The sequence below is a fragment of the Calonectris borealis genome, chromosome 20 (genome assembly GCF_964195595.1).
Source record: "Calonectris borealis chromosome 20, bCalBor7.hap1.2, whole genome shotgun sequence".
NCBI lineage: Eukaryota > Metazoa > Chordata > Aves > Procellariiformes > Procellariidae > Calonectris > Calonectris borealis.
The window spans coordinates 653,740-678,722 of record NC_134331.1 but is presented as its reverse complement, the minus strand read 5'-3'; the positions used below and the strand labels follow the sequence as shown (position 1 = coordinate 678,722).

Genomic DNA, 24,983 nt, shown 5'->3' with positions numbered 1-24,983 from the left:
GAGGGGGCCTGTTCCTGCAGCAGCTGAGCTGCGGTTGGGTAGGAGGACCCATGGTGCAGAGAGCTGGGGGGGATGGGGGCCATGCCAGAGCCCAGCCAGGCTGGCCCCATGTGTCTTGTCCCCCCCCGCCCCTGTTTACAGTGTCCAGCACCTCCGCGAGCTGAGTGAGAAGCCCGTAAAAGGCTGGACACGTGTTTTCGTTTAGCCCAGACAATGACTCACGCCGGCGCTGGGCTGCGAGCGAACACGCTCATCTCCTCTGCAGGGCAGCTCTGCCCTGAGCACGGGCCCGTCCCCAGCACCACAGGCAGAGCTGGCCTCGGCCCGTGCACGTGGCCTCTGGGGCCATGCAGCACCCAGGGCACGTCCCCAGCCCGCACCGGGTGCCAGCTGGCCATAGGCCAATGTTGGCCACTCTGCCTTCGTCTGCGCTTCACTTGGCACAGCCTCTCCTGGCCTCGCTTGCCCTCCTGGCCCAGGGCCGGCAGCTCCACAGCACCTGTCTTGGTCCTGGGGCTGTGCCAGTGGCTGTCCCTGCTGTGTGGCTGTCCCTGCTGTCCCCTCCTTGGGCTCAGCCAGGCAGGGAGCTCTGCACCCAGCTGGGAAGTGGGGCCTCCCCATACTGTGTCCCCCTGTACCCCCAGACCATCCCGCCAACTGCCTGCCTGCCCTCGCCCTGGCCCTTTTCCTGGCGATCTGGCAGGACCCCATCTCACCCTTCCTCATGCAGGCAGGATACCAGGGGCCTGGGAGGCTGCCGGGGCCCCGGGCAGCGGTGCGTGTGGGCAGCAGGACCGTCAGCGCTTGCCTTGCCACAAACGGGACTGGGCTGCAGCGTCCCTGGGCCCCCAGACCCCCAGACCCGTGGCACCCTTGGAGCAGTGCAAGCACCCAGCAGCACCAGGACGTGCAGCAGCACCCGGCGCCTTGGGCAGCCGGGCCAGCAGGACTCCTGGCGGCTGCTGCCGAAGCATCTGCAAACCGTGTGCCCTGCAGTGCCCTGGAGCCCCATCTCCAGGCTTCATGCAACATCCAGGCAGTGTGAATGTGGTCACCTCCCACAGGTTCCCTGCAGGCTCAAGCAGGGCTTGGACCGAGTTCACCTGCCCACATTTCCACTGTTTCTTCTCATCCTAAAGGGCAAGCGGCTCTGACACCTCCCTCAAACATGAGTAGCCGTGGCAGGGCAGCTCCGTGGCAAAAGGCTGGCTCAGGAGCGGGTGGTGTGGCCACGATGCTGGCTGTCCCCGCCAACATGTGCCCGTGGTGTCCGGCTCAGCTGTGCTCAGAAGCCGTGTCCCTGCTCAGAGGCAGAGCTGGCTCCCTGCCCACTTCGCCAGGACGAACGCACCGCTGGAGAGATGGAGCACGCTTGTGCCGCTGGCTGGGTGCGGGTGTACAGGTACAGTGAGACCGGTAGCATCCAGATACCCCCTGCGGTGATGCAGCCAGGACAGGGACAAGGTGGGGGGTTCGGAGACGTGCTCCAGGGCAGACGGCTGCTGGCCACGGGTGAGACGCCCGGGGTCTGTGGGCGCAGGATCCCCGGGTGAGCGCAGCCATCCGCCGGCCGTGTCATGGGCGCGGAGGAGGGAGCAGACGAGGGGGCACGAGCCGCGGGATGAGCCGAGCTGGAGGAGCCGGAAGCAGAGGAAATGCTTGGGCACAGACATAATCGCAATCCTCCCCTGCAATTTACTGCTCCGCTCGGCGCAGGCCGGGCGCCAGGTCTGCGAGCTGGGGCCGGGCTCCCGTGCCTGCCCCCGGCGTCTTCCCCTCCCGCTGCCCGGCCCTGCCCGCCGCTACCAGGCCCCGCCCGGGCGAAGGGGCGGTGGGTCCCGGGGCCGCGGATGGCGGCCGGAGGCGGGGGCGGCCGGTGCCCGCGGCGGGGGCCGGGCCGGGCCGGGCCGGGCCGGGGGAGGCGAGCGCGGCGCGGAGCCGCATCCTGCGGAGGGGCGGGAGCAGCCGGGCTGGCCCCGCGCCATGCAGAGGAGGAGCAGCAAATCCCCGGAGCACATTAAAAAGCGAGGCTGAGCGGCAGCCGGGGAAGGAAGAAAACACCTCCATAGAAGGCAGCGGAGGAGCGGCCGCAGCAGCGCCCGCAACGCCGCGCAGGGGCCGCGGCTGCCGGACCCAAACTTTCCGGCGGCGGCTCGGCCGGGCCCGGCGGTGGATGCGGCTTTCTCGGCCGGGTCGCTGAGCCTGCAGCCCCGCCGAAGATGCCCGCCGCGCTGCCCAGCCTGCTGGCCTGGCTGGCGGTGCTGCTGCTCGGCAGGGCCCGCCCGGCCGACGCCTGCAGCTGCTCGCCCATCCACCCGCAACAGGCCTTCTGCAACGCGGACGTAGGTGAGCGCCGCCCGCCGCCCCCGCGCTTTGTCCCCGCGGGGCCCTGGACCCCCGGCAGGACCCTCGGCAGGAGCCCGGCAGGAGCCCCGGAGCCCCGGCCCGGCCCTCGCCAACTTCCCGGCGGGGAAAGGGGCGGAAAGTTGGTGCGGAGCGGGCGGGCAGGGAGCGGGCAGAGCCGCCCCGGCCCCTGGCACCTGCCCGCAGCCCCGCGCGGGTGCGGGCTCCGCGCCCTGGCCGGCCCGGGGGTGTGTCGGCGGGAGCAGATGCGCGTCTGGGCGCGGTCTGTCCGTCCGTCTGTCCGTCCGGGGTGTGTCCGTCCCTCCCCGCGCGTCCTGCCGTCTCGAGGGGACCCTCGCGGCCGCGCCCGGCGTCGCTCCCCGAGGCGTCCCCGGGAGATGGGGCCGGGGCTCCCCGCGGCGCAGCCCCGGTGACACGGGGAAGCCCGGCCTCTCCCAACTTTGATTAAACCGCGAAGGTACGTGGCAGCGCGGGGAGCTGACGGCCCCGGGGGAGGCCAGGGCCCTCCGAGCGCCGGCGCCTCTCGAACGCCACCGGCCTGGCGCGCACGGCGCGCAGAGCCAGCACCTAGCCCGGGAGAGCCAGCCGAGTCGGGCTCGGTCACCTCCTGTCTGTTCCTTATTTCCAGGCATTTCCTCTCCCCTGTCCCACTTTGTTCAGCTTGGATGCTGCTGAAAGGGAGGGCTTGGCAGCACCGGGATCTGGATTCCTCTTTCTATGAATAATGCCCTTATTAAATTTTAACATATTAAACAAACAGACCAGCCCCAGTTCCTCACGCTCTCCTTTGCAGGGCCGTTCCCAGGCTCAGCTGGAGAGGTAACATTCCCAAACACTTAGGCAGCCCCAACCTCTGGACGGCCCTGCCCCATCCTCTGCTCCTGAGCCAGGATGCTCCTGACACATTCCCAGGCTCCCCTCGCCCCTTCCAGACCCCGCTCCCAGCGTTTCTCTTCCACGGGGGCAACTCCCACAGTGTCTGGCTGCTGCCCCGTGTGCCCCGGCTCTGCTCGGCCTTGCTGCTCGGCACAGCGTGCCGCGAAGCATGTTGGGGACAGGGAGGTTTCTACACAAAATGGAGCACTGATTTTTTGGAGCTGCTGCTCAAGCCGGTGCCTCCGGACCACAGGATCCCCCGCGCCTGCTCCGGGAGCAGGGCTGCAGCTTCCCGTCACGCTCTTACCAGGCTCAGCTTTCCGGGGCACTCGTGACTCACTGCCCGTCCCGGGGTGCCGGCTCAGTCGTGACTCAGCTGCTGAGTCACCGTCTGTCTCGGCGGCCCCGGCTGTCTCAGCCGTCCCTAGGAGGGTGCAGCGTGGCCGCGCAGTGGCCGCCTGCGGCTCGGGCTGCTCCACTGCCCTGGGCAGGTGCCTGTCCTGCGGGTGCCCAGAGCCCATCCTGCCAACGCAGGCTCCTCCCCGGCTGTGCTGCCCGCAGCCCTGGTACCTCCCGGCTCCCAGCCTAAGTCCCCTGTGTGGCTCATCTGGATCGGTCTTGTCTTGTGTGATCCCAGGTGGGGACAGTGCTGGGCTCAGGCTCACCCTTGGATGAGCTCCCCAGCCTTCTCTTCCCACACAACATGGATCCGTCTCCTGCAGCCTGTGATCCCTGCCCTTCTTGCTGCTTCTCGTCTTCCCCCTGGGTGCTCTCTGGAGCTGGGAGGCTCCTCAGCCAGCTCCCTCCCTGCAGGCACACGGAGCCTGGGGAGAGCCTGGGGCGCCGGGTGCTGCTGGGACCTTCCCTGGCTGCTGTGGATGGAGCGGCTGGTGTCCGGGCTGCGCCCTTGGTGGGGACGTGGTTGTGTAGTGGTGGCTGATGCCCTGCGGTGCTGGGTGCACCCAGGGCAGCCGATGAGCCCCAAGTCTCGCGCTCAGCCCTCGGTAGGGGGGAGCTGGGTGAGCGGGGTGCGGGGTAATGGCCCTGTGGGGCTGGGATCCCCGCTCCGTAGCGTGGGGAGTGCCTGCCACATCTGTCTGTACATCCCCACAGCCTCTCTGCCCTCACTCGCGCCTCTGCAGCCAGCTCTCCCCTGGAGCGGGGCCGGAGCAGCTGGAGCCCAGGGCTGCGTTTCCAGGCAGCGCAGGGGGAGGTGGATGTGACTCTGCCTTGGGCATGGGGTGCCGGAGGGGCTCGGAGTCATGTCACCGGAGCTGGTGACTTGTTCCAAGTGACCTGGCCTGCCTGCACTTGCGCTTCCTGGCCCATGAGGCAGGCAGCGGTTTTCTGCAGGGCCCGAGGGCTCAGGGCTGCCCCATCTGCCATTCCTCACTGGGGCCGTGCCTGGGCAGTGAAGGCCAGCGGCTGCTCTCTGCCTGCGGCGGGATTTCCTCTGCTGGGGCCACTCAGCTGTGGGAGATGCTTGGCTGCCAGGTGGGGACGTAGCTGGGTCGGGGGCCACAGCAGGAGACCCGGCTTCTGCTTGGTCTCCTCTGGAGCAGCGTGGGGCTGTGGGGGGTGAGGGAGGTGATGCTCAGCCCTTCTGGGCATGGCCGTGGCTTTGGCCTTGTGCGGCAGTGCCGGCTCCACAAGGGGTCAATGGGGCAGTGGAAAGTGGGCCTGGGACTGGGGGGCACCTTGGATGCGGCTTCTGGCAGCATTGTGCTGATCCCAGTTGTCCCAGTGCTTGGTTCCTCAGGATGGGGCGCAGGGAGTGTGGAGGCAGGGGAGGAACAGCGGGGGCTGCCAGCGGCCGGCAGGGACCGGGCCAAGGAGAGGTTTTGGGGAGAGAGGTGGGAACAGTCCCTGCTGAGGGCTGCTGGGGGGAGCACGGCTGCCCGGCGGGCCCTGCCGAGGCCTGGTGAGGCAGGGGAGCTGCCGGTCCCCGGTGCCGCCCCGCTGAGCTCCGGCGGTCAGAGCCCTTCCCGTGCGGCTGGCGCGGAGGGGCCGTGGGCTGACTGCTGGGGCTGCCGCTGATTGGGCCCCATCCCACTCCCGTCAGAGGGCCGGGATGACGCACGCGGCCATGGCAGCGCGTAACTCGCAGCTCCCGCGCAGGCCGGCAGGCGAGCAGGGCCTGGTGCCCGGGTGCTGCCTCCTGCCTCCCCATGGGCGCTGCCATGCACCGGGGGAGCCCCCATGGCCTCCGCCGCTTCTCCCTGCGGGGCTGCCGTGCTCAACTCCGCGTTCCCCAGTCTCCGCATCCCCAAAACTGCCCTGCCGCTGTGCCGGGGCGGGGGTGGCCTGCTCCGCTGGCCCCCCGGCGGCTGAGGTGCGGGCAGGCACCTAGGGGCTGGTTGCTGCCTGTGTGCCAGGCAGGGCTGGGGCTGAGTCCCTCCTGGGGGCAGTTTGCCAGCTCTCCATCTCTGTTGGCCTCAAGTGGGGCTGGAGTGACCCTGGGGCTGTCCTCGCCCAGACGGGTGCCCGGGCTGGGGGTGCTGGGTGGGCAGCGGGCAGTGCTGGCACTGGCAGCCGGCCCCTTCACTGAGCTGGCTGCCAGCAGCCCCAGAGAAGGGAGCTTTGTTCCCTGGCCGTTCAGCCCAGCAGCGGCCCCCATGGTCTGTGGGCACCGGTGCTTCCTGGGCAGCCACAGGCAGGTGCTGGCAGGGCCGCGTGATGGGGTCTGGGGTGGGATGGCGGAGGAAGGGGTGGCCATTCGGCACGTCTCTGGCCAGGAGGGGAGTCCCGGGGCCGAGGCTTCTTGTGCTGCCCCTCTGCCCGTGGGGCACACGCAGGCAGGCGCTTTTCAGCAGCTCCCCTGAGCTGGGGTGGGCCATGGCAGGATCCACCCTGGCTGCAGGGCAGCACCCACACAGCTTCCTCTCTTCGCAGGTCTCACTGGGGCAGGTCACCACTTCCAACCCCCTTTCCTTCTTCCCCAGGGAGAACCTGGGGCTGCCACATCTCCCAGCAGGGTCTCGCAGCATCTCCCCGTCAGCTGCCCATGGCAGCTCCTGCTGCGATGGCAACTGTCCCCAGTGGGAACCCCCCGCTCAGCAGCCAGAAACACGGGGTGCAGCCCCCAAGCTGGGGCAGCCACACAGCGGCGACCAGGGAGGACAGCATCCCACTGGCTGGCAAGCCCAGAGAGACATCCCAGTGGGTTTGTGGTGCTGGGTGACTCTGTTTGCCCCTAGCTTTGCTTCTGGAGCTGCACCGCAGCCCCAGTCTGTCCCAGTTGGTCGCGTGCTCATCGCCCAGCCAGGGGAGCGGTGCAGGGCCGGCTGGGCCCCAGCGTGGGGCCCTTCCTCGTGGCACTGCTGCCCGCCATGGTGTGGGGACTGTTCTGCTGCAGGATGCCCTGGGCTCCTCGGCCCCAGGCAGCCCCAGCTGGTCAGGGTGAGAAGTCACCACCTCTTGCCAGCTCCCCATGGACCCCCACCCCTCTGCAGCCAGGGGAAGATGCCCCTCTCCCTGCCTGCCCTTGTGCCCGTTCCAGCATCCCGCCATGGGCAGGAGGATGGGGCAGCGAGGAGTGGTGCTGGGAGGCAGTCGGCGGCCGCAGGCCATGCAGAGGAAGCTGCAGTGAGGTGGGGGGGGTTATCAAAAACCCTTGGAACCAGCCCAAGCCCCGAGTCCCCCGAGGCAGCGGGCACCGGGGGGCAGCCCTACTCGGTGGGCAGGGGCCAGGGGGCCCCAGAGGCCCCGGCTGCGAGCGCAGCCCTGCTCATGCAGCCGCCTCTGTGCACAGTTAAAGGCAAACGCTGGCGTTTCTCCCAGTGCAGAGGCAGGAAACAGCCAGGCGGCAGCCCCAGCACAGGCGTGAAGCCCGCTGCCCTGCCGGTGCGGTGGGACCGACCTTGGTGGCAGAGCGCAGCAAGGGGACCCGCTGCCTCGGCAGGGATTGCCCCTGGAAGGGACCAGGGTCCTCATTAGGGGGTGGCCACAGCTTGCAGCCCTGGGGGCCAGCACAGGGGTTGTCACCGGTGGGACTCCCACCCTGCCAGCAGGCGGTGGCCCCACGGTGCATCTTCTTGCTGTGTCTTGTCCTGCCTGGGGAAGGAGCGTTTCCAGCATTGCCCTGGTCGGACTTGGTCCTCCAGTGCCAGCGGCATGCTGCGCCTGCCGTGCACCCAGGGAGCTGGGAGAGCCTCAGCTCAGCTTCACGGAGGGGCTGGGCTCCCACGACTAGTGGCTCTCCAGGCTGGCGGCAGGCGTGGTGGGTAACGCAGCTGATAGGGACATTGACATTTGGGGAGGTCCGACTGCTGGTCTCTGAGCACCTGGGGGTTTTCTCTGTCCCTCCGCCCTGCCTCCTCATCCCAGGGATCTCGGCTGGGGTCTCCTCCGGGGCTCCCCTCCGCGATCTCTGCAGCTCACGCTCCTCGCCGCTCTGGTTCCTGGCTGGTGCAGAGCAGCTTGGCTGCGCTGCTGGGGTCTTGGCGGGGAAAGCGCAGCACAGCCGTCCCCTCCACAAAGCCGCACTGTTCAGAACAAATCCGCCTAGAATTGGGCTGCATTTTTGTCAAGTGATTCATCAGCACGTGAATGGAAAAGGCTGGAGCCCACTGAACCAGTAACCGTTCCCTGCGCCTGGAGCCACAGGGCCAGAGTCAGCGAGCGGCTCTCCAGCTCGGTTGCACCCAAGTTACGCTGCAGACGCGCACGGAGCAGTGAAGGGCCTGGCACGCGGGAGGACGCGGCAGCCACTGGGTCGGGGGGCTAGGGGTGGCCCATGCCTGCGGTGACCCAGGCGCACTGCTGGCAGAGGAACGGGTGCAGGCACTGGCAGCAGGCAGGGACCGAGCTGGCGCTTGCCAAGCAGAGCTCCTCCAGCCTGGGTCAGGGACCAGGGTGGGGGGCTGTGCCCACTGTAGGCAAGGAGGCTGGGGCTTCCTGCATGGCCTTGTTGCTGCTGTGCTGCCAGCTTGCCCGGGCAGCCCGGCCCTTCCCCAAGGGCGGGAGCACAGCTGGGAAAGCCCTCGGTGCAGCCCCAGTACCGGCAGGCGTTGCGTCCGCCTGCCCCGCACCAAGCGTGTGCCCGCATTGACCAGGGGCAGCTGTTTTGGGGAGTCACTTCCCTGGCCCCTGCTCATGCTGGTGGCCACCCTCTCCTTTCCAGAGTAAACTCATTTGGCACTTACCGGTACCCACGTGGGGCTGTGCCCCTCTGACCTTCAGCTTAAATAGCCCATCCGTGTGCCCCCATGCCCCGTGGTATTTATAGAGCACGGTCAGATTCCCTCTCCTTGCTGTGCCAGATGAAAGAAGGCAAGCACGTCTGTGCCGGGTGGCCCCCGGCTGCTCCCACCCCAGCACCTTTCGGTGGGGGACATGAGCTGTGTCCCCAGCTTGGCTAGCATTTGCCCTCTTGCCACCCTGGCCAAAACGCGGCTCCCCATTCCCTCCACCATGGCATGCACACGGAGCAGGGCTGGCAGGGCACCGGGGTGCCCCTGGGGGACGGGGGAGCTGGCCTGTGAGCCCCTGCCCGGCAGCCAGGCCCCCTCCCTGGCTCAGCCCCCAGCTGTGAGGGTGCTGAGCAGGAGCTGTGGCTTTGGGGCTGCCACTGCCCCCTGCGCTGTCAGCGTCCCTGGCATCCCCGGTGCTGCCTTGGGCTGACCAAGAGCTCCCATACCCACACTGGCAGAGGGAGCCGAGCAGGGCGAGGAGCTGCAGGTCTCAGCGCAGGGACCCAGGCCCTCCACGCCTGAGCAGCTGCATCCACCACATGCAGCTGCAACTTGCACAGCGCAGCACCAAACCAGCAGCAGTGTCCTGAGCTGGTGAGTAAGGGTGAGCTGGCTGCCTGCTGCCTGCCTGCCCGGCCCACCCCGGGCGCCCTGCAGGTCACTGCCACGTGCTGAGCGCTCACATGCTGGTTTGTGTGTCCCCGGGCTGTGCTGGCAGCGTGACCACAGGGACCCTTGCATGGCACAGCTGTCCCCACGTCGCTGTCCCTGAGCTCCAGGGTGCCGTGGCCTCGCTGGCCCTGGGGCACCTGACCTTGTCCCTCTGCACCGAGCACTGGGACGGCCCTGGGGCCACATGGAGCCGGGAGGCCTGTTGCCTTTGGCTGGGCCACTCAGGGCTGCCAGTTGGGGAGATCACTGCCTCCCCTCACCAGGTCGTGTTTTTCCACTGCCCCGGCCCTCGGCGTCCCCGGGTTATTTTTGCAGGCAGCGAGGGCAGGAAGTGACACCCTGCGGCCCCCGGCCCTGGGAGGATGCGGTTTCTGTGCCTGCACGGCGTGAGGCTCCGTGCGGCAGTAGCTGAGGTCTGGCAGGGAGCCAGCAGCCAGAGCATCGCCCTGCGGCAGCCGGGACCCCTCTATGGCGGGTCAGGAACCCTGTGCTGTGGGGTATGAAGGCAGCCTGGTCCCAGGGCCCCCGGCCCCCTGGTGTGGGGGTGCGGAGGGGCTGGTGGGCTCCCTGGCCCCTCTGGGAGGGAGGCTGTGGAGCACGGGGGCCTGGTGGTACTGAGGACCCTGGCACAAGCTGCCTGTGCAGGCACTTGGTGGGCAGTGCCGGTGCCTGTGCTGGCTGTGGCGAGCAGCCGGGACAGTGCCGCAGGGATGCGGCTCCTGCCTCCCTCTGCACCCAAAGATGACCCTCCAAATAGCTCTCTCTGCCCTTTTCTCCTCCAGCCCCGCCAGGCTGTACAGGCATTTGGCTGGGGCCCTCGTCAGAGACCAGTTTAATTAATGACAGTGGGTCAAATACCACAGTGCTCCCAGGATGCTGCTGGCAGGTTTTAACTGCCCCAGTGCCATCTGGGTGACGGGCACGAGCCTGGGCAGGGCCAGCCTGTGCCCACGAATCCGGCAGAGTCTGGGCAGAGACCGAGCCAGCACTGGCAAAGGGCAACCGGTCCGGCACGGCTGGTGGTGGTGGGGCCGAGTGATCCTGGGGTGACCTTTCCTTATCACCCGCTGTGACGGTGCTGCTGCAACACTGCCTGTTGCCGTCCCATGCGTGCCAGAGCCCTGTCCCTTTGGGGACGGTGTGTGACAGCCAGCTCCGCGGGCAGCTGGGCGTCTGTGGGGAGGGTAGCGGGGTTCGCTGCGGGCAGCCGGCCCCATGTGAGGGTGGGAGCCCCTGTGGGACGGGGGGGCTGAGCGGGACCGTCCCACCAGGGCAGCACTGCGTGGCGCTGGCAGCCACCCCTGCTGACCTTGACACCTCTCCATTGCAGTGATCCGAGCAAAGGCCGTCTCTGCCAAAGAGGTGGATTCGGGGAATGATATATACGGGAATCCGATCAAACGAATCCAGTATGAAATCAAGCAGATCAAGGTAACGGGGCACATCAGGGCAGGAGACTGGGGGGGACGGGGCAGCCTCTGTGCCAGCCACTCACTCCCACTCCTTCTCCCCAGATGTTTAAGGGCCCCGACAAGGACATAGAGTTCATCTACACGGCTCCGTCCACCGCCGTGTGCGGCCGGCTGCTGGACACCGGCGGGAAGAAGGAGTATCTCATCGCAGGTGAGTGTCCACAAGGGAGGGCTCTCGGGGGACGTTACGTGCCTCCTGAGATGCCAGTGATGTGTGTGCCCTCTCCCCAGGCACGGGGCCCCCACCTCCTCCTGCTCCCACCACCAGCCCTCGGTGGACCCCCCAGCTGTGTCCTGGCCGCGCTTGGCAGTCCCGGGCTGTGGCAGGGGCAGCTGGGGGATGAGCTTCTACTTCCCGGGGACACTGCACGGCAGGAGGGGCCAGATTGCAGCGGCCTCCAGCCCCCCAGGTTGGCCTGAGTCCCAGGCACCCCAAGGCAACGTCGGGTCCCGGGGCACCTGGGGGGACCCTCTGAGCAGTCTGTCTGGCCTCTCCCCAGGCAAGTCAGAGGGCAATGGCAAGATGCACATCACGCTCTGTGACTTGGTCTCCACCTGGGACTCGCTGAGCCCGACCCAGAAGAAGAGCCTAAACCAGCGGTACCAGATGGGCTGCGAGTGCAAGGTGAGTGGTCTGCAGCCCTGAGGCAGGCACGGGCTCTGCGGCAAGATGCTCTTCCCCGTCCTTCAAGGATGACGCTGTGCAGGGGGCACAGCACGCGGGTGGGGATGTGGGAAGGGCAGCCGAGCCTCTGGCTCCCTCCAGCTGGGAACCGAGGCCAGCCCTGGGACCTGCACCCAGGGGTTCCCTCAGTCCCCCCACATCAGAGTCACATCCCTGCTGTGCCCCGCAGGGATGGGGGAGCCTGGCATCCCTGGTCCAGAGCTGGACCACCAGCCCCAGTCGCCCCGTGCTACTTCCTCCCGCCCCAGCGTTCCCCCCTCAGAGTGGTTGGTGACGGTCTCTGTTGTGCGCAGATCTCGCGCTGCCTCTCCATCCCCTGCTTCGTCTCCTCCTCGGACGAGTGTCTCTGGACAGACTGGGCGATGGAGAAGAACAACGTGGATGGACGGCAGGCGAAGCACTATGCTTGCATCAAGAGGAGCGACGGCTCGTGCGCCTGGTACCGCGGCATGGCCCCCCCCAAGCAAGAGTTTCTCGACATTGAGGACCCCTAAGCCAAACGAGCGCATTCCAGTAGCCAGTAGAAAAAAACCTGCGAGATGTTAGACTGGTCCACGCTGATATCAATTCCTGGAGACAGCATGAAAATCTGCTCGGCCATGGGGGTCCCTGGGCTGCGGCAGCTGCCACGCGCGTGCAGGGGTCAGGGACGGGGACCTGCTCTGTCGCAGGCACCTGGCAGCCCATGGCCGTGCTGGGCGCTCCCACACTCGCAGCAGGGCTGAGCGGGGCATGGGGGACCCCCTCGCCGGGGCTGTGTCCCCGCCTGGCCACGCTCAGCCCTGGCGCCCCGGCAGCTGTGAAGGAATCGAACCCTTGCGAGTGGCGGGAGCTGCCCTGTCTGCGTAGCAGGTCTACCAGTGCCCCCGCTGCGGGGGACCCACCCCAGCAGCTCTCGCCAGGCAGCCCTCCCCACCGCAGCGTCCCCGGCCACCCTCCAGCACCAGGGACCCCGCTATCCCCCTCCCCACGCACCGCCCATCACTCCCTTTGGGGTGCAGGAAGGGTACAGCCCTCCAGGGAGGGGCTCCGGGGGACTTTACCATGCAGCAGAGCCCCCGGCTGTGTGCGAGGGGCTACAGGCCTTTCCTGGGGCCGGAAAGCTCCTGCACAGCTGCCTTGTCCCAAAAAGCCGGAGGGGCACATTAGCCTGTCTGGGGTGACCCCCCCTGCATGCACCCAGGCGCTGCTGCCCTTCTCTCCACATACTCCTTGCCCCATGGGGACACAGAGGTGAGCGCGGGGTTCACTGCCTTCCCCAGCATCGTGGGAGGGTCCATTCCCACTGCAAACTCCTGCACAGGCAGAAAGCTGCTGCCAGACCCTTCTGCAGCTTCCGCCGTTGGGCTTAGGCCCACCAGCCTTTGCAGGCAGGCAGGCAGCAGGGCTCGGCAGGGAGTTCCCCCCGGCAGGGCACCAGAGGCAGGAGCTCCAGTGGCGTGGGTGCAGGGTGTTTATCATCGCCTCATGCAGCTGTTTGCTGAGCTGTGCCGCGGCCTTCGGCAGCACTGCGGCATTGCGGCCGGACGAGCTCCCTCCTCTGCGGCAGAGGGGATGGAGCCCGGCACCCGGCTGGGCGCAAGCGGCAGCGCAGCTGCAGGAAAACCCGTCCCCTCCGGCTCCCACACACCTCGGGCCCCGCTTTCTCTGAGCCATTCCCACATTGCAGCGGCACTGGCGTGTGCCATGGAGCTGCCCGTCTGCGACACGGGCAGCACCAGCGCGTGTGCCCGCTGCCCCTTACCGCAGCTTTGGGAGCATGCCGGGAATAATCCCCGCAGTACTGCTCTGGGGGCGTTTTCATGCTGTGCGTCCCTGTAAGGTTTAAGATGTCGTACTGGACCAGTCTGGGCAATTTCAACATATTAAAGAGAAAAATTAAAAAGAAAGAAAAAGAAAAAAAAAACCCCAACCTCTAATCAATCCCATATACGACTCCTGTTCGCTTACTGTATGGTTATATCATATGTGCCATTTACTCCTGTCTCTGCTGGTAGTCTATCTTTGAGTTTAATATTTCCACTTGTTTTGCCACCGGCTGTATGGTCCCTGTGCTGTAATTTCTGTCTCTCCTCACCAGGCGCTGGAGTCGCACCGGTTGCGTGCGGGGTGTCTGCACCGGGAGCCCTCGGGCAGGGGACAGCGGCGGCGGGGCCACTGCTCCGGCTCGGCCGTGCGGCGGCTCAGCCGGCGCCCCCGGGCCCTCCTCAGCCGAGGTCAGAGGAATCCCGCTGGGTGTCAGCTCAGACCCGCGGGGCCGCCGGGCTCCCGCCGCCTGCCCGGCCCCCAGGGACGGAGGGGAACGAAGAAGGCGGCGAGGGGAGGAGCTGCCGCGGGGCCGCTTTCAGATCGCTGCCGGCAGCGCTGACCGCGGTGCCTAACGGGGCCGGGCCCGGCGGCAGCGCCGGGTGCTGGAGCGGTGCCGGGCCGCTCCCTCCGCGCTGCCGCGCGCCTGCGCACAACGAACGCGTCACTGACGCCACCGGCCGCAGGCGCGGCTCCGCCTCCAGTCCGCCCCGGGACGCGGAGCGTGGCGGGCGGCGGAGTGAGGGGTGGGGTCAGTGGGCAGGGCCGAGTGAGCGCGTCCGCGGCAGGGGGCGGGACCGGCGCTGTCCACGCCCCCGTAAGGGACGGGCGCGGAAGGACTTGGTGGCGGCGGCGGGCGAGTGGCCGTCTTCCCTTTAAGGCGGCGACACGTGCGCGCGGCGGCGGAGACCCGGATGGTGAGTGCGGCCGGGCCGGGCCGGGCCGGGCCGGGCCGGGCCGGGCCGGGCCGGGGCCTGCGCTCCGCTCCGCCTTCCCCTGTCCTGTCCGCGGGGCCGGCTCTGGGACGGGCGCGGCGGAGCGCCGGTACCGGGCGGGCCCCACGTGGCGGCGGGCGGACCGGGGCGGCGTGGCGGCGCTCAAGGTCGCGGGCGGGAGGGCGCGGTGCCCGTAGCGGCGGCGGGCGGGGGCCCGCTGAGACCTCCGGGGTGCGCGGCGGAGGGGCCGGGCCTGCGGCGGGCCTAGGCCGCGGCCTGTTGCCCCGGCAACGCGCGGCCCGGCGCCGGGAGCGGAGCTGGCCGGCGCCCCCGCTCAACCGCCCGCCCCCTCCCCGCAGCCGGGGCCGCCGGGCCCCGCCATGCCAATCGTGGAGAAGCTGAAGGAGGCGCTGAAGCCGGGCCGGCGGGAGGCGGGCGAGGACGGGGAGCTGGGCCGGCTGCTGGCCGCCTCGGCCAAGAAGGTGCTGCTCCAGAAGATCGAGTTCGAGCCCGCCAGCCGCGGCTTCTCCTGCCAGCTGGAGCTGCTGCGGGGGAAGTACGTGCTGCTCAACCCCCGGGCCGAGGCCGCCGGCCGCCACCGCGGCCCCGAGGAGGGGCTGCCCAGCAAGCAGGGTAGGTAGAGAGGGAGAGGGGGGCCCTCCCTGCGCTCCGCACCCCCGCGGCTCATCACCCCTCTCCCCGCAGGCAGCGGCCATGCCCCAGGGCGCCTGGGGGACGGGGTCCCCGCACCCCAGAAGGTGCTCTTCCCTGTGGAGCACCTCTCCATGAAGTGGGAGCGGATCTATCGGATCGGCGCCGGGCTGCACAATCTGGGCAACACATGCTTCCTCAACTCCACCGTGCAGTGCCTGACCTACACACCGCCACTCGCCAACTACCTGCTCTCCAAGGAGCACAGCCGCACCTGTGAGTGGGGAGGCCTGGTGCAGCGGGCGGCAGGGCCGGGGCGGCTGCACTGGCAGGGAGGAGGAGCGCCCGCCTGTCCTGCTCCCAGTGCTGCGCTCAGCACCTCTGCGCGTGGCTCTGTCGAGGGGCGTGCAGGTGTCGGAATGTGCCTTCTCTGCTCCCTCCTGCGCATTTCTCCATCGAGAGGTTGTTCCTGCGTATGGCTCGCTTTTCCCGGCCGTAGCAGCATTCCTGAGCTCTGCATCCTTGTGTCTGGGGAGGCTTTGTCTCTGCTGGGCCTAGCCAGGACTAAGATGGGTCGAACAGGGTCTTCTGGCTTCTTGGGGGCTGAGCTGGGAGTCCCAAACAGCCCCTGCCTGTGGGGACTGGGTGAGGGCAGGGCAGAAGGCAGCATACAGGCAGCAGGTGCTGTTTATGGGTGGCTTTCAAAGGGAATCTGGTGGGCCCTGCTCTGAGCTGTGACCAAGGGGAGCATGCGGGGCTCGCAGCCCTGTCCATAGGGCTCTGGTGGGATCTGCACCTCGGGGCCAACCTGTGAGCTCCTCCAGTGAGTACCTGTGTCCTGTTTTCCAGCCATGTGAATGCTGTCTCCTCTGGGGGGGGTTGCAGTGGCTGATACTGTGACTGGGGCTGCACCAGCCGGGGTGGCGTGTGCTGGTCCCTGTGTACCTGGGATGCCCCAGAGCGTGGCTGAGCTGTGTTGGACCAGAGATCCCCCATCCCCTGTACTGCTTCCATCTCTCCTGGGTTTGTCCCCAACATCCTGTCTTCTCCTCTCCTGCTCCAGGTCACCAAGGAGGCTTTTGCATGATGTGCGTTATGCAGAACCACATGATCCAGGCTTTTGCCAACAGCGGCAATGCAATAAAACCAGTGTCCTTCATCCGAGACCTCAAGAGTAAGGATGGCTGCCCTCCCCTCCCCTCCCATAGCCATGCAGGAGAGCGGTGACTAATGCAGGAGCAGAACCTTTGAGATCGGGGCAGGTCTTGGCAGACAGCTCTTCTGAGATGACTCACTGAGCCTGCTGGGGGTTGGTGACTTCAAGGGCTGCATGGGGCTTCCCCCGTGGTCGGCATGAGTCTGATGTCTGGTTTGTGTTGAGGGGGCTCAAACCCCAGAGTCCCTGCTGCAGGGGAGAGAGGGAGGGCCTGGATCTGTTGCAGCACGTGCTGGGGCTGATTCCTCCCTCTCCTGCAGAAATTGCCCAGCACATCCGCTTTGGCAGCCAGGAGGATGCACACGAGTTCCTGCGTTACACCATTGACGCCATGCAGAAGGCCTGCCTGAATGGCTGTACCAAGTATGTGGGGCCTCTGATGGCCTGTCACTGCTCTTCTCTGCTGTCCCCTTGCTAGTCCCCTGCACCTGCAGGAGAGGACTGTGGGGTGAACATGGCCCCCAGGTCGGACTCATAGAGGGAGGTAGTGACTCCAAGGGCCTCAGTTGAATGGCCCAACTCTCTGCCCCTCTGTGACACAGCTCTGGGCTGTTGTCTGCCTTCTCCCTTCTCCTGACTCCTCTGCCCCCCTCATAGCTGCGATCCTGTCCCCAAATCCTGAGGCTACTATGGGTTTGGTTCCTGTCCCAATTGCCAAGGAATCCAGGCAGTGCTTGCTAGTTCAGCCCCAGCTCTGGCTGTGGGTGAGCACCTTTCCCCTGGGCCCTCCATCCCAGGAAGCCTGCCTGTGTCTGCAGTGCCCAGCTCTGAGCTCCGGCCAGGAGTTTCTGCTCCTTCTAGAGGAAGGTGTGCATTGGAGCCTGGTGCCACCCTTGAGCTCCGGCACTGGGAGAGCAGACTGGCAGAGGCTGCGACTCCCCTCTGCTCCCGGAACTCTACAGCCCATCGGCTGGCCAGAGCGCGTAGGGGAGCTGTCCTGAGGACACAGTGGTGGCCCGCGGGGCTGGCCGTTGTGGAGGGGAGGTGTGAGATCCAGTGCTGCTGTCTCTAGGTTAGATCGCCAGACCCAGGCCACGACGCTGGTTCACCAGATCTTTGGCGGTTACCTGCGGTCCCGTGGTGAGTGCTGCCTGCCAGGTCCTGGTCCTGTGACTCTCAGGGCTGCTGTTTCCCTGAGAGCCTTGCAGTAAAAATCTTTTGGGAAAATTGCTAACCTGTAAATTATCCAGAGCTGCAGTTGGTCAGTCTTGCGGTACCTGTGGGTCGCAACCCCTGTTGTGGCAGTGGAAAAAGCTGTTGGCTGTGGGTCCCCAGCTCATTGCCACCAGCAAAGGAACCCATGTTGCCAGCTATCTAGCAAGACTTGCTGTCCCAGCACATAAAGGAATTGCCAGCCTTCCTCCTTGCGAGGCTGTGAATCCTGGTGCTGACATCTCAGAGCCCAAACCCAGAGGGGGGGAATACTGCAGTTGCCTGCGCTGTGCTGGGGTGGTGGCGGGTGCAGGTGTTGTGCCAGGGCGTGCTCATTGCTCTTTCTTTTGCAGTGAAGTGCTCCGTGTGCAGGAGCGTCTCGGACACCTATGACCCTTACCTGGACCTGGCCCTGGAGATCAGGGTACTGCGGCAGTGTTGGGGTTGGGAAAGAGCTCTGCTCTCGCAGGGGATGTTCCTGCAACTGCACCATTACTGCTCTCAAGGCTCCTTAACCTGCCAGTGTCAAGGCACGGTGCAGGCAAGAGGGAAGCAGCTTCTGTTGTTGCACTGCCTTCTCTGTCTGGCACAGCGGTGCCCATTGCCTAAGCGTGAGCCACGACTCCTCCGTTGAGGCTCTGTGGTGTTGGGGGGCAGTGCAGCTGTCCCTCGCAGCATGCTGGCCAGTGCCTAGCCGGTGGCAGGCTCACGGGTTTGGTGTAGTCTGTGGCCCTGTGTTCACGCTCTGTGTTATCTCTCAGAGCCAGTGTCTCAGCAGGGAGCTGGGCTGTTGTGTGGACAGCCCACTTGTGCCCTGACTTCTCCTCTGTCCTTGCAGCAAGCCGCAAACATAGTACGGGCACTGGAGCTGTTTGTGAAGTCAGACATGCTGGGCGGGGAGAACGCCTACATGTGTGCCAAGTGAGTGTGTGGGGCTGCGGGCGGGAAGGGGCCCACGGATGTGCTGGTGGGAAGCAGGTGGAAAGCCTGCCGCAATGTGGGAGGGCCTCTCTACCTGCTCCACAGCTAAACCACGAGGAACGTGGCCATGGAAGCCTGCGGTAAAGCCTGCCGCTCCTCAGCTCCCTCCTGTTGTGAGGAGGACCTGGGCCAGCAGATATGGCCATGAGCAGGTGCCCTGGAACAGTGCCTGGTGTCAGCAGGGTGAATTCCATGGGGCTTGCCACTTGGCCAGGGCTGGCAATCATCTGGGTGGTGGAACAGCTTGAATAGCTCGAGCTCTTCCTGTGCAGATGCAAAAAGAAAGTGCCGGCCAGCAAACGCTTCACCATCCACCGAGCCTCCAATGTTCTCACACTCTCGTTGAAGCGCTTTACCAACTTCGGTGGAGGCAAAATCACAAAGGTGAGTGCTCAGCAATCCACAGCTGGGTCTGTCTCCTGGCCTGAGGCCCTGCTGCCCAGAGCAGGGTGGGAGTTGATCCTGTGTGCAGTGCAAGCTCTGCTGCAGTCCTGCAGCCCTTCCCCAGCTGTGCGGTGCGGTGGGAGTTTGGCTCATCCTGGCATCTTCCTCACCATGACCTCTGCCTGAAGAGAGCAGGTCCCCCTCCCTCGAGAGATGGGACTCGTAGGACAGCTGAGCTGCTCTTGCTCTAGCAAGAAAGCCCTCTGCTGTGCAGGCTCCTGAGACATCCTCTCTCTGCAGGACGTGGGGTATCCTGAGTTCTTGAACATCCGCCCTTACATGTCTCAGAACAACGGGGATCCTGTTATGTATGGACTCTATGCAGTGCTGGTGCACTCTGGGTACAGCTGCCACGCAGGGCACTACTACTGCTATGTGAAGGTGAGCCCAGGGCGCTTTCTTGGCACCCCCTCTGGGCTGGGGGGTGCTCCTGGGTACCTGTAGCGTGCAGAAAGGGGATGGGGGTACAGGCTGTGCTCTGCCGCAGGAAGCGTGGAGGTCTGCTGTCGCAGAGTCCCCTTGCCTGCGCTGGGCCGCCTGTGGGTTTTGGGGAGAGGAGCTCTGCCGACGGACGCTGTTCCTGCTGCTCTTCAGGCCAGGAGGGTCCCCTGGACACAGCCCGACCCTGTTCTCTCTTCTCCTGCAGGCCAGCAATGGGCAGTGGTATCAAATGAACGATGACCTGGTCCGTTCCAGCAACATCAAAGTGGTCCTCAACCAGCAGGCCTACGTGCTGTTCTACCTGAGGTGAGAGCCCTGTAGCACGTGCCTGGGTGTGGGAAGGAGCTTGGCCCAAGTAGCCCCAATGCCCGTGTGCCTGCACTGGCCCGGAGGAGGGTAGCAGGGAGAGATCCAGCCCCTTGTCATGGTTTTGCTGTAGATCAAGAGCACCTCACCTCCTTGAAGCTTCTGGCTCCTGTTTCTTGTGTGCATCTCTGATGAGAGCATTCCAGTCGCTTAAACCCTCACAGTTAACGCGTGCGCTTTTCTGCCTTCACCAGAATCCCCAGCCCCAGGAAGAGCTCGGAGGGGCCCATTGCCAAAGCTGCTTCCAGCCTGCCTGGCCATACTGGCAGCATCTCCGATCAGGTCAAGAAAACTGTGACCAATGGTCCCCTGTCTTCACCGCTGATGGGCCGGGTGAGTCCTGAAGGCTGCTCTTAGCCAGCGCTCCCAGAGCTGGGAGCTGCTGCTGCCCCTCTGTCCGCTCTGCGAGGGCAAGTGGGCTGCAGCTTCGCAGGGAGGCAGGCGCACTGCTCCGAATGGGCAGGTGCGAGGGAGGACGGTGTGCAGGAGGGATCCTGCTGAGCCAAGGGTTCCCGTGTGGGCCTGGGGAGGGACGAGGATGGCAGTATCGCTCTGTGTCCTTGGCTCCTTGAATTCTCTCCTTGCTGAACATCTCTCTCTCTCTTTGTCTAGAGACCAGACATGCTGCCGGAGAAGAAACTGCCGGAGCCAGAGGAGGTCGGGGTCCCTGTGGCCCGCAGCACGTTCGGGACGGGGCCAAAGATGCCAAACGGAACCGCTCTGCCAAAGCTGCCTGCTGGGTCCCCGTCACCCAAACTGCCCCTCAAAGCCACCTACACGGCCACAGCACTGCCCAATGATGCAGCCCGGAGGCCCAAGAAGCCGCTCTCCTTCCCACAGCTGCCTCCCGCACCCAGAACAGTTCAGGGCTTCTGCAACACCAGCAACGCAAGCGGGGCCAAAGCAGAGCTGCCCCAGCAGAGCTCCTGGGAGAGCAAGCAGCCACCTACCTCACCCAAGCTGCTGCTGGAGCCCAGCCCCAGCCAGGAGCCCGGGGGCAGTGGGGAGAATGCTGGGACCCTGGAGAGAGACTCCTGCAACAGCAGTGCTGCCAGCCCAGTGCACAGCGCAGTGGGGAAGCTGGTCAAACTGTCCCAGAAGGCCAAGAGCGGAACCAGCAGCTTCTGCACCTCTCAGGAAACAGAGTGTGGCACAGACCTCCCTGCTGGCCCCGATGCCGAGCCGGCTGCCCCTGAAGACTCCAAGCCGGCAAAATTGAAAACCTCCCTGTTGGCCGGTCTGGAGCTGAGCAGTACCATGTCACCACCACCGGCCAAGAAGCTGGCGCTCTCTGCCAAAAAGGTGAGTCTGAGCTTCTGCCTGGCGACTTCAGTAGGCGCCTTGTGCCTTCTGAACTGGGGCTTGTGTTGGGGGCAAGTGTAGAGCTAATGCTGGGTACCTTGCTAAGCCGGAGCCGGGTGGGGAGAGCCCCTCAGCCCCGGGGCTGTAGCAGTTGCTCTGCCCTCCCTCTGGCTTGGGGTGTAGGGCCAGGCCCCTGCTGTTGTTCGCATCCCTGAGTGATGCAGGAGAAATGGCTCCTGCCTTCTTGCTCAGAATGGAGGGGTGGCTGTGCCAGTCCCTGCGGTGCGACGGCCTCACCAGCCTTCTCGGGGTAGCGTGTCCCTGGGGTGAGTGGGAGCAGGTGATGCCGCAGCTGGAGGGCTGCAGAGTTGCCTCCTCCCCAGGCAGCAGCGTGGGACTGGCCCTCTGGGTGCCGCTGCGCAGCCAGGGCTCAGGACAGTGCACTGGGGGTTCTGTTCTTTAAATTTCCTTCCTTCCTTTTTTCCTTTGTGCATCTAACTGAAAACACTTCTGACTCTTCTTCTACCACCCCCCACTTCCCTCTCCCCATCTGTGTCTGTTCCCCTCCCCTTTCTCTGGGCTCCCCTTTTTATTTTTATCTCCTCTTGGCTCACGGAAACCTCTTTTCTTTAGACCACCAAGTTTTTATTTATGTCAATAACTGCAGGGCAGCACCCCGCGGAAGGCGAGCGGAAGTGACCGCCACGCACAACCTCACCCACAATTTGGCCACACCTACCCCACGAACACCACCCACCCTGACTCCACTCCCTGGCCTTTCGGCAAGTCGAGGTAAGTGGTGCCAGTCGCTCCCAGGCTCCTGCACGACAGCAAGGCCAGTGGCAGCCTTGGGGTACTCCACGAGGCAACTGTCTGGCACGGCAGCTGGCTCGGGGGGTGATTTTGGCAGCTGGCTCTCCTGTTCTCCTGGGCTGGCAGGGCTTGCTCCGGGTCTCCCTTGTAACCTTCACCATGGGCATGTGCTACAGCAACACTCGCTCTTTCCTAGTCCCCCGTGGGACAGCGTGTGCCCTGCATGTGGCTGCTACTGGGCAGGTGCAGGGTCACTGTGTGCGCTTGCAGCTGCTACTCTGAGAGCAGGGTCTGATTCAGATTTCGTGGCTGAGATGGTAGCAGTTGGGTATTGTGCTTGTGCACCTCGGGGTGGGGAGGAAGAGAGGGGCTCCTGCTCCTGACCTGGCTTTCAGGTCATGTCAGCCTCTTCTCCTGTCCTTCAGGCTGTCCTCATCTGCTCTCAAACTGCCAAATCCCGAAAAGCCTGCCTTCAGCTTCATCCTCAACTCAGCCCTTCAGCTCCCAGCCTCCCCCCTGACCAACGGTTCCACTGCCCACCCTTCGCACCACCTTCCTCCCCGCAGTGGGGAGAAGGAGCCCAGCCAGGTCACCCCTGGTTTCTCCAAAAAGAAGCAGCGAAAGCAGCATCATGGAGCAGACAGCAGCCCTCATGCTCCGGCTGTGAAGGGCACGGATGAGGTCTCCAGTCCCCCCAGGAAGAAGAAGAATCTTGTTCAGGAGGGCTCGGTGTCCTTCGTGGGAAAGGAGGCAGCACGCAAGGGTCCCAGCGGTGGCAGGGAGGCGCTGGGCTGTCAGGACCTGGAGAGCAGGCCCAAGCAGCAAGTGTCAGACCCCAGTACTTACCTGGACACGGAGCCCATCTCCCCCCTCAAGAAGAAGAAGAAAAAGAGGAGAATGGAGGAGACAGAAGAGCGCTGCTCTGGGACGCTGTCCTTGGGCAGGTGAGGGGCCAGGGGGCACGCGAGAGCCCTGTGCACCTCCATTGTGCCTGAAGTCAGGCTCCCCGGGCTGCGGTCGGGTGTCTCTTGTCTTTCTGTGGGTGGGATGAGCCTTGCCATGGAGCCAGCTGAAGCACTGGCTTGCTGGGGGTGGTTTCACCCCTCCCTGAGTGCAGCACCAGGTGTGGATGTCCCTGTGTCCCGTTGCCCCGTGGGGAGCTCAAACTCTTCCCCTCTGATCTGGCTAGAGCCAGCTGACCCCTGCTGCCTTCCCCAGCTTTAGGAGGGCTGAGACGGGGCCCTGGAGGACAAAGCAGCAGTGGAGCGTGGAGGCTGGGGCTGGAGACAGCGAGCACCGCAAGCGCAAGAGGAGGGAAAGCCTTAGCAGCCCAGCCTCGGAGCCGGCTGCCAATGGCGTCCACGCCGCAGACAGCACCCCAGGTATGACCGTGTGCCCTCACCCTGCCTGGTGCCTGGCAGGGGACAGCGGGCTGCTCGTCTGCCCACGCAGCCCCTCAGAACACTGGTGTCTGGTCCCTGGTGCTTGCTGGTCCCCACAACTGCCTGATGGTGCCTGTCTTCCCGATCCCTGTCCTCGGCTGACCTGCCCGCAGGCCTGCATGCTGCTCATGCAGGAGAGCTGCCTGGTTGTACCCTGGATGAGGGTGTGCTCCTCTCCAGACTCATGGGGACGGGCCCCTTGAGAGGTGAAGATTTACCCCCCGTTCTTCCCTGCCCCGGACAGGCGCGAGTGTGCCCAAACACCCTGTGCCATCAGGACCTTGTTAGTCCCGACAGTGTTTCCTGGGGCGAGATCTGCCTTGGAGATGGAGCGACACAGGAGCTCCCTCTGCTTCCTCCCGGCTTGTCCTGACCCCTCCTCTTTCTGCAGTGGCAGCATGTGCCTGGGACAGCCAGGCTGGGGATGGGTACAGGCGCTCCCTGGCTGCCCCAAGCCCTGAGCCCAGCCCTGGGGCTGGCACAGCACCTGGGAGCCAGGAGGAGTCCAGTGTGGTGGAGGAGCTGCTCAGGAACTCCTTGGACAAGGCTTATGGCAAACAAGGTAATCCCTGCTCACCTGAGAGGGCAAACAGCCATGTGGCTCCCCTGCTTTGAGCCCTGGACGTGGGCAGAGCCCTCCGTGCTCTGCCAGGGCCTGGGCTCCCCCCAGCACCAGCGCAGGCAGCTGCGGGGGCTTCTAGAGCCGGGCAGATGCACCTGGCCGAGGGGCTGTTGGGGGTGCTGTGAGTGAGGGGCTCTAGCTGCTGGCCTGGGGTGGGGGCCCTGCGCAGGCGGGTGCAGCAATGCACAGTGTGGTGCTCCCTGCTGACTCTGCTGCTCCGCAGTCTTGACCTGGGAGGGCAAGATCTCGGCTGTCAGCCAGGATGCCATTCGGGACGCAGCATGGGCCCGGAACGAGACAGTCATCGATGAGTGGGACGAGGAGTTTGACAGAGGGAAGGTGGGTGCTGGCCATGTCCTGGGCTGGGGCGGGTGGGGTGAGGCAGGGGACTCTGCGCTCTGACTCCAAGAGCCTTCCTGCCTCTGTACAGGTAAAGAAGATTAAAAAACTGAAGCGGGAGCGGAGGAGGCACTTCAATCCCTTCCAGCAGCTGCAGAGCAAGCGGAACTTCTGGTCGGTGACGCATCCTGCCAAGGTGGCCAGCCTGAGCTATCGGCTCTGAGGTGAGCGAGCCTGGGGGGGGCAGGGAGGGGGGGGCTGCCTAGCGGGGTGCTAACACTGCTCCTTTCCACCCAGGTGGAGATCTGCATCCCCCAGCCAGTGAATGGAGCAAGGACCGGCAGGGGAGTGCTGTCCTGGGAGCTGCTAGTGGACCCTGCTGTGGAGGGGAACGGAGGGGACATAAGTCCCCTGTGTCTCCAGGGCCCCAGCCCTGGAGGGGTCATGCCTTCCCCTTCTGGGAGCTGCTGTCCCTGCAGCCCCCGGGGTCCCTGTGGGCTGGGGCTGCTTCCCTCTGCTCTCCAGCTGAGGAGGAGCCTGTCAAGCTCTGACCTGCTCTGGGGTAAGGGGATACCCGCTCCCCTACCTTGTCCACGCTCTCCTGCCAGCTCCTCTGTGCCTCTGCCTGGGTCTGGAGCCGCCCCTTCTCCCACCCAGCCTGGAGTTTAAGGCTTAGGGGGGCTCCTGGAAAGTGCCTGAAGATCGTCCCTGCTGCTCTGGGTTAATGTGCCACCCACAGCCCCGTGGGGAGGGGGACACCGCCTCGCTGCAGCGCTGGGAGCACCAGGGCTGGTGTTCGTCTCCTGGGCATGGCCCGGGGATGCTCCGACCCCTCCTGCCCTTCTCTTGGACCTGCCCTGCTCCCTGCCCGGCTCTGCCTCCCCCTGCCCGGACCGGGCTGCACCCCCCCGCCTCCCGCTGTGCAAGTCGCAGTGGAACCGTTGGCCCCCGCGGGCAGGGCCCCGCTACCCTCTGCCCCCGGCCCCGCGCTGGGCGCGGGAGGCGCCGGCGGGGTCCCCGCGGGGACGGGGCGCTGCTGCCGGGACCGCGGGCAATAAACTCGTGGTGTTTGTGAATCGGCTCGGCTCGGCTCGGCTCGGCTCGGCTCGGCTCGGCTCGGCTCGGCGGGCGGGGCACCGGGAGGGGCGGGGCACCGGGAGGGGCGGGGCGATATCGGGGCGGGGTGCCGGGAGGGGGAGGAGCCTACCTGGC

At 65.7% G+C, this 24,983-nt stretch overlaps 2 protein-coding genes across 4 annotated transcripts; both read left to right on the top strand.

Annotated features, from left to right (window-relative positions):
* Positions 1-1,942: 1,942 nt before the first annotated feature.
* Positions 1,943-13,295, top strand: TIMP2 (TIMP metallopeptidase inhibitor 2). The gene is made up of 5 exons (XM_075169283.1): positions 1,943-2,346; positions 10,435-10,535; positions 10,619-10,727; positions 11,077-11,201; positions 11,555-13,295. The coding sequence occupies exons 1-5, from the start codon at positions 2,220-2,222 to the stop codon at positions 11,753-11,755; spliced, it is 663 nt and encodes a 220-aa protein (XP_075025384.1). The 5' UTR covers positions 1,943-2,219; the 3' UTR covers positions 11,756-13,295.
* Positions 13,296-13,864: 569 nt separating this feature from the next.
* USP36 (ubiquitin specific peptidase 36) lies at positions 13,865-24,847 on the top strand. 3 transcript variants are annotated; one of them, XM_075169281.1, is made up of 20 exons: positions 13,865-13,984; positions 14,362-14,635; positions 14,708-14,929; positions 15,717-15,827; positions 16,130-16,232; positions 16,882-16,949; positions 17,375-17,445; positions 17,860-17,942; positions 18,275-18,386; positions 18,687-18,827; positions 19,093-19,193; positions 19,448-19,586; positions 19,866-20,555; positions 21,223-21,347; positions 21,935-22,312; positions 22,587-22,750; positions 23,202-23,372; positions 23,656-23,771; positions 23,863-23,995; positions 24,069-24,847. In XM_075169281.1, exons 1-19 carry the CDS (start codon positions 13,982-13,984, stop codon positions 23,992-23,994), a joined length of 3,204 nt encoding a protein of 1,067 aa, XP_075025382.1. In that variant the 5' UTR covers positions 13,865-13,981; the 3' UTR covers position 23,995; positions 24,069-24,847. The 3 variants fall into 3 exon arrangements, with proteins under 3 accessions (XP_075025382.1, XP_075025381.1, XP_075025383.1); XM_075169280.1 differs by having other exon boundaries at positions 21,794-22,312; XM_075169282.1 differs by lacking the exons at positions 13,865-13,984; positions 14,362-14,635; positions 14,708-14,929 and adding an exon at positions 14,979-15,476 and having other exon boundaries at positions 21,794-22,312.
* Positions 24,848-24,983: the final 136 nt, after the last annotated feature.